Source organism: Rhinolophus sinicus, chromosome 3 (assembly GCF_057876585.1).
Source record: "Rhinolophus sinicus isolate RSI-liver-muscle chromosome 3, RSI-T2T, whole genome shotgun sequence".
Lineage (NCBI taxonomy): Eukaryota > Metazoa > Chordata > Mammalia > Chiroptera > Rhinolophidae > Rhinolophus > Rhinolophus sinicus.
This window is the reverse complement of record NC_142503.1, coordinates 810,085-821,374: the sequence shown is the minus strand read 5'-3', so window position 1 is coordinate 821,374 and position 11,290 is coordinate 810,085. Positions and strand designations below refer to the sequence as shown.

At 51.4% G+C, this 11,290-nt stretch overlaps 1 protein-coding gene across 1 annotated transcript in view; it reads left to right on the top strand.

Annotated features, from left to right (window-relative positions):
• The window catches only part of SLC6A3 (solute carrier family 6 member 3), a 35,762-nt gene continuing 24,472 nt past the window's right edge, over nucleotides 1-11,290 (top strand). The window contains exons 1-4 of the mRNA XM_019744616.3: nucleotides 1-112; nucleotides 1,958-2,295; nucleotides 3,564-3,695; nucleotides 11,007-11,238. Coding sequence (XP_019600175.1) covers nucleotides 2,040-2,295; nucleotides 3,564-3,695; nucleotides 11,007-11,238 — 620 coding nt within the window. The 5' untranslated portion in view covers nucleotides 1-112; nucleotides 1,958-2,039. The remainder of the gene's footprint in view (nucleotides 113-1,957; nucleotides 2,296-3,563; nucleotides 3,696-11,006; nucleotides 11,239-11,290) is intronic.

Sequence of the window (11,290 nt, the reverse complement as noted above, 5' to 3'; positions counted from 1 at the left end):
ACACGATAAGAGCCCGGAGGTCGAGACCGCCCAACGCACAGCGGCAGGAGCCCGAGCTTTCGCGGGTGCTGAGCTGAGGGACACCAGCTCAGAGCCGACTCGGGGCGCACAGGTAAGGCCGGGGCGCTCCGTGGGCGACTCCCCGCATACACTCCCCCCGCGTTATCCTCCGGGCTCTCGGTTCGCCCTGTGGACCCCGAAAGCTGCAGCCGAGGGTCGCCAGGTTGGGCGGAGCACCGTCGGCAGGCGCCGCGTGCCGCAGACGGCAGCGTCTCCACAAGTCGCTAACAGCCGGGGGTGCGTGCACAGCGCGCCCCGGCAGACAGTGCCGTGGGAGACCGTAAGGTGGGCAGTAGCCGAGAGAGACGTGCACGAGAGGGGGTGCGGGGCTGATGCGCGCCGGGCTCCCGGCGACGCGGGAAGGAGCGGCGGTCCCCGGCTTCCCGCGGCGCGGGCACCGGGGGGTGCGCAGCTGTTTGTGGCGGAATCCTCGGTGTTGAACCAGTCGCCTCGCAAGGTGAGGCGGTCCTGGGCACAGCAGTCCCCAGATCCGACCCGGGGGTTTTCTCAACCAACGCTCCATCTCGCAGCGTTTTGTCTTTGATTTTGAAGGTGGAGCCGGGGGCGCTGAGTTGCGGGTTCTGTGCTTCCAGGCTGATTGCAGGAACGGCCAAGGGGAGGACAGCGTCTGAGCCAGCTGCGTTTCTCTTTGGGGGTGCTGTGAGGAAACACGCTTTCTAAGAGGCCACAGTTTGCTTTCTGTACCCAAACCTGGCCTCTGAGGCTGCAGCTCGAGGAGTGACTTGGCTCACCCCAAATGCTGGGCGTGGGCCTCCCTGGCAGGCGAGGCTCCGATCCGCTTGCGAGGGCCTTGTCAGAGCAAAGGCCGGAATCGGCCGTGTCTGCAGCCCCAGCCGCCCCAGCCGCTCCAGCTGCACCCCCGCAGGCCAGTCCCACCTGCTCGGCATCCCGTGCAGCCCTCTGGGGGCGGTCTTCATACACAGCATACACAGCAGGAGTGTGCTGTTGGGTTTGTAACAGAGGTGAAGGGGCCACAGAGAAAGGTGCATAAAATAACTCACATTGTGAGTTTTTGTTCAAACTTGGATACAGTGGAGAATTCCCTTTACAGCTGCCGCCCTGTTATGCTTCTGCTTCAGCCACTGCATGTGAGTGTGTGTGTATGCTAGCATGTGTGTGTTCTAGCATGTGTGCACACACACCTGTGCGAACAGGTGAAACCGTGCTGGTGGATCCAAAGGCCATAACAGGTCGCATTTGAAGCTGTTCATGGCCACCAGGGCCCAGCTTTCTGTTGGCTATGACTGGAACAGCTTCTGTGGTCCCTGGTAGCACTGCCCAGGACTATGGAAGTGACTTGGAAGTGAGCTCCCTGATAACACTGCCAAGTACAGGAGCTTGTGACCCCTCCAGTAAATCCGGATGGTGCTCGCTCCCCTGCCCCCCTGCTCCAGGTGGGGCTGGTGAGCTCTGGCCCCTGGTGGGCGTGCATCTGCAGGCACTCTTCCAAGAAACTGTTGTAATCGTTATCTTTAAACGTTCCTTCCTGTGGCTGATGTTGGTTTAAAGACTAGCTGAGCACTCTTATACAGGCTTGGTGTCTAATGCGGATTGGAGACTGAGATTACTCCCTGCTTCATTATTGTTAAAAGCAGAATTCCAGACCACACGAGCCCTGCACTTTGATAGGAACGGAGAAAGAAGTGGGGGACGGGGGCAGAGCAGATGTCCGTGCTGTGGTTTCCACAGGTTGTCTCCTCAAGACCTCAGGAGAGCTAGCTCATCTCCTGTCGCCCCCAGCCCTACCCTGTCATCATAGTTTCTCGGAATGTGTTTGCTCTGCCCCAAAGAAAAGGTTGTAAGTACTGGGATCTGTGCTCTTGCCACTGGCGTTCTGGCTACAAACTCGTGCATTCCTCTGTGTTTATCTTTCAAGCTGGCTGGTGACCAAGAAGGAAGTCGCACAGACTCCTAGACTGCAGTGTGCCGTGAGTAGGAGCCAGTGCCCTGTGGCACTGATGTCTTCCGCGGTGGCCCCAGCTAAGGAGCCCAACGCCACGTGCCCGAGGGCGGTGGAGGTTGTGCTGGTCAAGGAGCAGAATGGGGTGCAGCTCACAAACTCCACCCTCACCAGCACCCCACAGAGCCCCGTGGAGACCCAGGACCGGGAGACGTGGGGCAAGAAGATAGACTTCCTCCTCTCTGTGATCGGCTTCGCCGTGGACCTGGCCAATGTCTGGCGGTTTCCTTACCTGTGCTACAAAAATGGTGGGGGTGAGTCCCTACCTGCCATCCTGGGCGCTCCTGGGGGCTAGAACCCCAGGCAGTGGAGGCAGTGCCCTTGAGGAATGCGTGCACTCTGGCAAGATCACCCTGTTTTCTCACTTAACATTAGCGGGGCACAGACCCCCAGATGGTGTCACAAAACCATAGAGGTAGAGTTCAGAGCGACTTTACTGTGTCTGGACTTCACAGTTGAGGATGGTGAGGCCAGGAGAGCAGAAAGCAGGAGTTAGCAGTTAGAGGCACCATGGCTCAGCCTTCTGTTTCCAAAGGTGATTTCACTTTGGAAAGGAAATTCTCAAAGGCCCACAGAAGGGTACTTACAAAGTGGGCGGAGTCACTTGAGCTTGGGTAGCAGAAGATGCCCTGGAAATGTACCCGTCCCCCCCTGAACTCAACCACAACTGTCTCTGTACTTAAGGCAGAAAACTAAGATACAGGGGCAGTGTCACCTCAAAACTCAAGTTGAGAAGCCAGTTAGTTGGCGATCATGCCCACCCTCCTCGTGCCTCCCCAGCCTGCTGCCTCCCTGCTTCACTGGTCACAGCACAGATGGAGGGCTTTGGATGACGATCTGGGGGGAGGGGGTTCCTGGCACTCCCAGGAGTAGGCTGGCATTACTGTGCCCAGCTCAAGGGGAGCAGACTGATGCTGCAGCAGGTACAGTGAGTGGCCCAAGGACAGGCAGAGCTGCGGGGTTTCCCTGCCCCCCATCCCAGGAAGAGAGCCAAGGCACAGCTCTGGGAGGCCGAGCACAGGGCTCTGAGCTGTGAGCTGGGACAGGGTACAGCTCCAGGAGGAACAGGGTACCTCCCTGAGAGACCCCAGCCCCTGTCAGCCACAGTCCCTGATCCCACACCGGGTCAGAGGTGGCCCACAGATCCCAGAGGAGTCACAACTCAAGAGGGGTGGACTTTCCCCAGAGGAGCAAGAAGGGGCAAAAGGAAGCAGGTAGGGGCAGCGCCAGGAGCAGAGCCAGGCAGGCAGGGCCTCACCTGCTGTGCTCTTGGGGTTGACACCACAGCTGGGGATGGGGACGGTTGGGTCTTCAGTAGGGACGTATCTGAGCCTGATGACAGCGGTGCTGGGCACAGAGAGGGGAGGCTCGCCCACCCCAGCCTGTGGCTTCCTGTGGCGGGTGGCCCGGCAGGGGCTTCAGGAGAAACGGATGAGACTGGGGTCATGGCCAAGACTTGTGAGGTTGATGGGGATGGCCTTGCCCTCGAGACCCCTGATGACCGTGCTGCCATGTCCCACAGGTGCCTTCCTGGTCCCCTACTTGCTCTTCATGGTCATTGCGGGAATGCCGCTTTTCTACATGGAGCTGGCCCTCGGGCAGTTCAACAGGGAGGGTGCTGCTGGAGTCTGGAAGATCTGCCCAATCCTCAAAGGTAACGGTGGGGACGCCACCCTGACATGGCGTGGCGTGGACCAGGGGTGGGGGGGATGGGGGCTGCTCTAGAACTTCCCAAGCAGGCCCATCCAAGTCGTGTGCATGTGGTCCTGCTTTGCTAGATGGCTACATGTGGACACACCATTTGAAGGTTTGTCCCACTCTAAACATCTGTAATGACCACGGATTCGAGAGTGTATTCCTTTGACCCCTGGTGAAGCCACCCCACAGTTCATTAGGGGTCTCATTTTCTCAAAGTGTTAAGATGGTAGATAAGATCAGACCTCCATCTATCTACCCTTCTGTCATCTACCACCTCTCTTTCTTTTTATCTGTACTAGTTTGCCAGGGCTGCCATACAAAGTGCCACAAACTGAGTGGCTTAAACAATAGACAATTATTGCCTCACAGCTTTGGAGACTAGAAGTCTGAAGTTAAGGTTTTGGTCGGGTTGATTCCCGGTAGGGTCTGTGGGAGAGGATCTGTTCCAAGCCTCCCTCCTGGACTTGTAGATGATGGTCTTCACCCAGTGTTTTCCCTTCATCTTCCCTCTATGTGTCTCAATAGCCAAACTTCCCTGTGTAGGGGCATCAGATATTTTGGACTAGGGTACAACCTGACAGCCTCACCTTAACTTGACTTCCTCTATAAAGACCTATCTCCAAATAAGATCACATTCTGAGATATCGGGGGTTAGGACTTCAACAAATGAATTTTGGAGGGACACAAGTTAACCCATAACTCTATTTATCTATGTATTTATGTATCTATCTAATCTGTCGACTATGTATCCATCATCAATCTATCCAACTATATAGCTGTCATCTGCCTATCTGTATCATCCATCATCCATCTATCAACCATCTATCATCTATCTACCTATTTATCATCTTCGTATCATATCTATCTATTATCTATTCAATGTTGACTGAACACAAATGAAATCAGGAGGCTTCAGCTAGAAATAAATGATAAAGATTTATTCAAGGGTCTTCGGGTTTGCAAAGTGGAAACACAACTAAGCAATACCCAGAGTGTTCTGAAGAAGAAAAGTTAAGGGTTCTTATAATAAAAATTACATTCTTGAGAAGAATCAGTCCTGCGTTCTTGGTCTCTGGACTGGTCCGAGATGGTGATCCTCTAGCTGACCAGTCAAATGGATACTGATGTCAGGTGGTCTGGGTAACCTGGTCATTCTTTCCTCAGTCCTTCATGGCATACTCAGAATGTTATCTGGAGGTCTGAAATATATCAGCATTGATGCAGGACTGGCAAGTTCAAAAGTTTCGCAGGAGAGTTAGAACAAGAATAGAATCATTTCCTCATATCGCAACCTACTTGATGTTAGTAATTTAGCAGCTTAACTATAGTGATTTCATTTTATTTCTTCACTCTTTCTCATTATCTGTCATCTGTCTACTTACGTATCTACATCTCTCTACCTATCATCTCTCTACCTGTCATCGATCTATAATCTATTATTGATGATCTAGCAATCTATCATCTATCAATCTACTATCAATCATTTATCATCTATCTGTCATCTACCTATCACCTATTTATCACATCTATCTATCTATCTGCTATCATTTAACTGTCCAGTTATTCACTGAGCCTTCCAGGCTCCTACTGCGATGCCACAGCACCATGAAGCAAACACACCTCTGGCTGAGTCCCGGTGACTAACCCTCCCATGGTCACCTCACTTCATCCTCCTAAGAGCCCCGGGGAAGGCACACACTGTGTCATCTCTGTACTGGAGACACAGGCACTGAGATGAGAGGGTTTGTCACCTCCTCAGGGGCAGGGTGGGATTCAGTCCAAGACTTCTCTGCCTCCTCACTGGGCCAACACCGTGAGATAGGAGCTGAGGGCTCAGGGAGGACTTGGGGGGCAAAGGGGGCGCGACGTTCCTCAAAGAGGCCAGGCAAGGTGGCTGGTTCAGACTGCTGGTTTCATTAAGAAAGTGGCTATTAAAAGATCAGGCTTTGGATTTTCTCAGAAGTTCTTGAAAAGTTGGTGTTTTGAGGAGAGCAGAAGCCCTGGTAGGTCTCCGAGGATGCTGTATGGTGGGTCAGTGGGTGTGTGCTCAGACAGCAACTGATCCGGCCTTAGGGGTGAGAACATCACACAGCTGCTGCGGTCGGTCTCCATCGGGAGAAAATCACCCTCGCAGCAACGGAAGCGCTGAGACTGGCCAGGCGTGATGGCTCCTGCAGGCGCTGTCTGTTATTCCTGCTTAATGGCCTGCTTGGTGAATCTGAAGGCACTAGTGATTTTTTCCGAGGCTAAATGATTCATGGGCCCACGCTAAAGTGGGATTACAGAGGGAGACTTGGACGCCTCTGGGTTCAGGTGCCAGGTGCTAGCTGTCCCCTTGTGTGATTTGCACAGATATCAAAGCTCAAATGAGTTGCCTGAGACTCATCTCTGGTGCCATCATTAATTCTCAGTAGAGGACTGGGCATGTACCTGAAAGCACCAGGGACCTCTTAGTGATGGGTACAGCTGTCAACTTAGACGTTTCAGCATCTATGTACTGGCACAGTATTGGTACCATCGAGGACAATGAATCCAAACTAATTGTCCAAGATGCAAATGAGTTAATCGTGTACCTCAGGCTCTGCTGGGCAATGCTAACGTGTCCCATGGTCATGTGCTGTGATGAGCTTACACTGTGGTCAGTATTTATAGCATTAAAGTGCCAAGTCGGAAATTAAGCCTGTCCATCCTCAAGTGACCATCTGGGGGGAATCTTGAGAAACGATGCCGCACAGACTGTGGTGACACCAGTTTGCATCTCTGGATTTCCAGAAGCATGTCCTTCTTGCCCAGAGAATGTCTGTCAGTTTCTTATGTGACAGGACCCTGTGCCCCCACCCCCACCAGGGAGTCTAATGCCAAATCAAAGTAAACCCACCTCTTTCCTGAGCACCTGTGACCGTGGGGCTGGGAAGTGGATTCAGTTGCTGAGCTGAGCGATGTCTGCCGACTTTTCCTCCAGGTTGCGAAGTTGCTGGGAGGTGGTGAAATGCCTCCGTGCATGGATTGAGCATCTCTAGAATGGGGTGCTAACAGTTAGATTTCCTGTATTGATCCAAATTCATTAGGATTAAGTAGCACCTTGAAATCCTTGGAAAGCGTTTCCTGACAGTTTATAAGCTGCACGATAACAAATCACTCTGAAGCTTTGTTGGAGAAAACTGTGGCAGGCACACAGCTGGAGATCAGCTGTCACTGGCTGGCCCCAGCCCCATGGGGCCGTGGTTCTTTTCCTCTCTTTAATCCACTTCCCAGCCCCATGGTCGCGTTCTTGCAGCACGTCAGCTTTTATCCAGTCCTGGAAGCTCATCCGTGTGGAGGGCTGAGCTAGGTCTGAGTGAGGCCACAGGAAGAAGCACCATGTGGCCCCTGTGGGTGGGATCTTGGTCAGAGACTGGTCACCTAGCTTGTGCCCCGGGACCGAGGGCATGAGAAGCACAGAATCAGCTGTTGAGCTTGGACTGTGTACCATCAACACAGGGCCATGCTTGTCCAGGAGAAACGAACCAGGGCAAGAACACGAGATTTTATGTTTCAAGAAAATATACCTTTAATCATTAATGTCGATAAGCTGTGATTCCTAGCAGGTGATTTCCTGCACATTCAAGTTCTGTTTTATGTATAGGGTGCCCAGGTGCCCCTAAAATTAGGTGAGGCAAACCATGTTTCTCTGGATACCCTGACACATGTGCCATCTCTTTCTTTGTCTTTAAAAAAAGTAATTGCCTGTATTGTCATGTGTCATGAAATAGGGGTAACACATGCCAAATGAAGACATCAGTTAAAATGCCCAAAGTAATCATTAAGTAATCAAATAAGCTAAAAAGGTCATCCAGCCTTCATGGCACGTCCGGGCCCCTGTAGAAGCTTTGCCTGCATTTGGAGCCAAACTCTCTGGAAAGCTTGCTTCCCTTCTCTTGACCTGGGAGCCTCTCGCTGCACCAGACTGGCACTGAGCTCCACCCGAGAAAGCCAGGTGGTGAAGTCCCCTGTGAGGGTGAGCTACTTCAGAGGCTGGGCCTCATCCTCAGTTCCCTGCGCTGTCTGTCCAGAGCCCCTGAGGGTGGGCGCGAGGCAGGAGAGGCTGCAGGTGGCCTTCAGATATGACATCACGGGGTCCTTGGGGAGGAGTCTCAGAACTATCTTTCTCTTCCCCCTTCCTCTCTGATCTGTCCACATGCACACACACACCAACCAGATACCAAAGACCCGCAAACCGACAGGGGGGGAATGCTCTCCAGTTTTCTTCAATGAGACCTGCTGATGAGTCTTGCAAGGAATTGAAAGCTGTAGGGAGCCTTTTCTCCAGCTGGTGTTCCTGAGATTAGTATTTGTTTTTGACACGCTCTCCTAAGCCAGCTTCTGTGGATGTTCTGGAGTGAGCTGGCTTTGGGGATGATAGAGAGGGGTGACTGTCATGCTCTCTTGAGGCCTAAGGATGCTCCTTTTAAGGCTGTCTGGGGAATTGCCAAAGACACCCCCACTTTATGTATTCCATGGGAACGTTCTATTTTGTTGAATATAACAAATTTATGATATTTTGTGGTCAATAATATTTTAGTGTGATTTATCAAACTCTCCCTCTTTCTGAAAAGAACCTAAGGTGGCTTAAAATAAAGCAAAACAAAATGCACACAAGGTTAATATAAAAATATTTTTAAAAATAGAAATTTAAGAAAATTGACATTAAGAGCTGTGCTTGAAATTCACATTTAGCCCTGAGCTTCCTGAGAATCAGACAATAGAGGAACACATTTTCATTAATATTTTCATTGGAAATATTAGGGGAGACTAAGCCTGCCACCTCCTTGGCACAGTTTCTAGTGGCAATAAGTGGTGAAAGAAATGTATCAAGTGGAGCTTTATTTAGAATATATGATGACGTAATGAACAATGATTATGGAGCATTCCTATAGCAAACGAAAAGTAGATTTCATATGGTTGGGCCCTAAGTGACACTAAGGAGGAACTTGGTGAAGGTAGAGTCAGTGAGGAGCTATACTTTAGTGGCCCAAGCCCCTGGCTCTCTAAGGCTCTGCTGTCCTGAAAACTGGGACTTGGAGTGACCCAGCAAACAGCTGACACTCACAACCACCTTCCTAGAGAATTGTTTCCTTCACTCAGGCATTTAGGGCAGCTAGACAGCAGCGTGGAGCAAGGTGGAGGGGGGGGTGCTCTTGGATAAAAAAGAGCTCTGGAGCTGGTGTGCTGTGTTGTTCATGGGCAGCCCCTGTGCTCTCAGAGCCACATCGTCCTGTGGTGACCTTGTCACTCTGTTGTGAAGGCTGAGAAACCTGGCCTGCCCAGATGGAGGGCTGGCCACACAGAAGTGGGTTCCAGAAGGACCAGAGGCAAAGTCTGCCTTTCAGATACTAGATTTGGATCTGCACTTGTGTTTGATCAAAGGCTTCTTTGAGTTCCCAAAGTTTCGAGCTGAGGATTTGATACACTAAGTTTTAACCTTAAAAAGATTTCAAGTCAGGCATCCAAAGTCAGCCCACCATCAGAGCAAACCTTCTGTGATGTGCTTCCCAACAACATGGTTTCCCGACAACATGGCCTCATGACCACATGGCTTCCCAACAACATGGCTGCCTGGGCAAGTTCACTGTAAATCACAGTCCAGCCTCTGTCTTAAAGGAACTCAGTGAGCAAAATTACAATAAGGATTATTTAATGTTGACTAATTTTACATTGGAGAAGCTCTTCTGAAGGAAACAATTTTTGTTTAATTATCACTGCTACTGAGGGATTACATACCAGGGTCTATTTTCTTTTAGGCCCCTCTTGATACTGGATTTCTTTAATATTTAAACCCAGATAAATATTAGTGCCTCCATTTTTGCTTTCAAGATGGGAAGAGAACTTTAATGTAGTACCCTGAACATAAAAATAGCTTTCCCTAAGGTTTATGCCCATAAAAACAACCCAAGCCACTCCCTACAAAAGTCACCTTGAAGGCATGCTCCTGCTCCAGCCACAAGCAGGCAAGACAGAGCATGGCACCTAACCAGATTTCGATAAAGAAAATTAAAGTTATAGCCCAAGTTAATCAGCAAAGCTGAGAAGGAATGTTGAAATGAAAAGAACTCTGCATGGAGCTTAATGAAATGAACCACGTAGCAGGAACAATGCTTGTCTAGCATTGAATAAGGAGGACTTAGTTCCTTGACCAATGGAAGGGGCCTTCTAACCGCCAGACCCATCTGCCTGCCAGTCAGGATGACACAAGTCCAAAAACTGCTCACCACCCAAATTGCAGGTTTTGTGAGCCTGAAAAGGGCACTCTGGACGCCCTGGGAGACCTTAAATGGTCGTGCACGGTCCTGGGTTACCTTGAGTGGCTCTAAGTAGCTGTGAGTGAACCCAGATGACTCTGTTTGCCCTGGGTCATCTTGGGGGGGGGGGGGATATGAGTAGATATGGGGAGCCATGAATGGACCTGGATAGCTCTAGGTGGCCCTGGAAGCCATGGATGGCCATGGATGGCCCTGGATTAGCCCTGGTGGGCATGGATGGTCTTGGATGCCCTTGGTGGTCCTGGATGAGCCTCAGTGGCCATGGATGGCTGTGGAGGACCCTTGTTGTCTGTTAGTGACTATTAGTAACTAGGTATCCATGGATGGCTCTGGGAATCACTGGGTATTCTTGGGTTACCCTGGATGGTCTTCAATGACCCTATTGGCATGGGTGGCCCTAAATGTTCCTGGGTGACCCTGAAGGTTTGGGTTGGTCTATGTTGACACCTGTTGGTCCATTGTATCTCGGGGTGTCCCTAGATGGCCATGGGTGGCCACAGTTGACAGTGGATGATTCTGATGGTTTTGCATGACCTGGTGGCCCTGGACAAATCTGGGTTGGGTTTCCCAGGGTGACTCAGAGTGGCCCTAGATAACCTTAAGTGAGCCTGGTGGATCCTGTTTGATTCAGGGTGGCCCTAGATCACCCTACATGTCCCTGGGTGACCCTGCATATTCCCAGGTATACCTGAATTGTCCTGGATGCGTTTCAATGGCCCTGGATAGCCTTTCAGTTCCTGAATATCCCTCAGAGGCACTCTGAGTCTCTGAGTGGATGTAGATGGACACATGATTTTGGAGTAGGAAGCCCTCTCCGAGATGCCAGCCTAAAGTCTGGTATCTGCCCTCTCACTTCTCATCGCCTGGTTTGGGATGGAGGTGAACCTCTGGCACAGCGAGGCGATGCCTCCTGTTGGAGGAGGTGGGGAGGGGTGTTCTGCTGATGGTGGCTGTTCTCACCGCCCCAGGCGTGGGCTTCACGGTCATCCTCATCTCGCTGTATGTGGGCTTCTTCTACAACGTCATCATCGCCTGGGCGCTGCACTACTTCTTCTCCTCCTTCACCATGGAGCTGCCCTGGACCCACTGCAACAACACCTGGAACAGCCCCAACTGCTCCGACACCCTCTCCGGCAACGCCAGCGACAGCTTGGGCCTCAATGACAGCTTCAGAACCACGCCCGCTGCTGAGTACTTTGAGTAAGTGGGGGTCTGCTTCCCAGGGGTCAGTGACTCCCCACTTGCTGTGTCT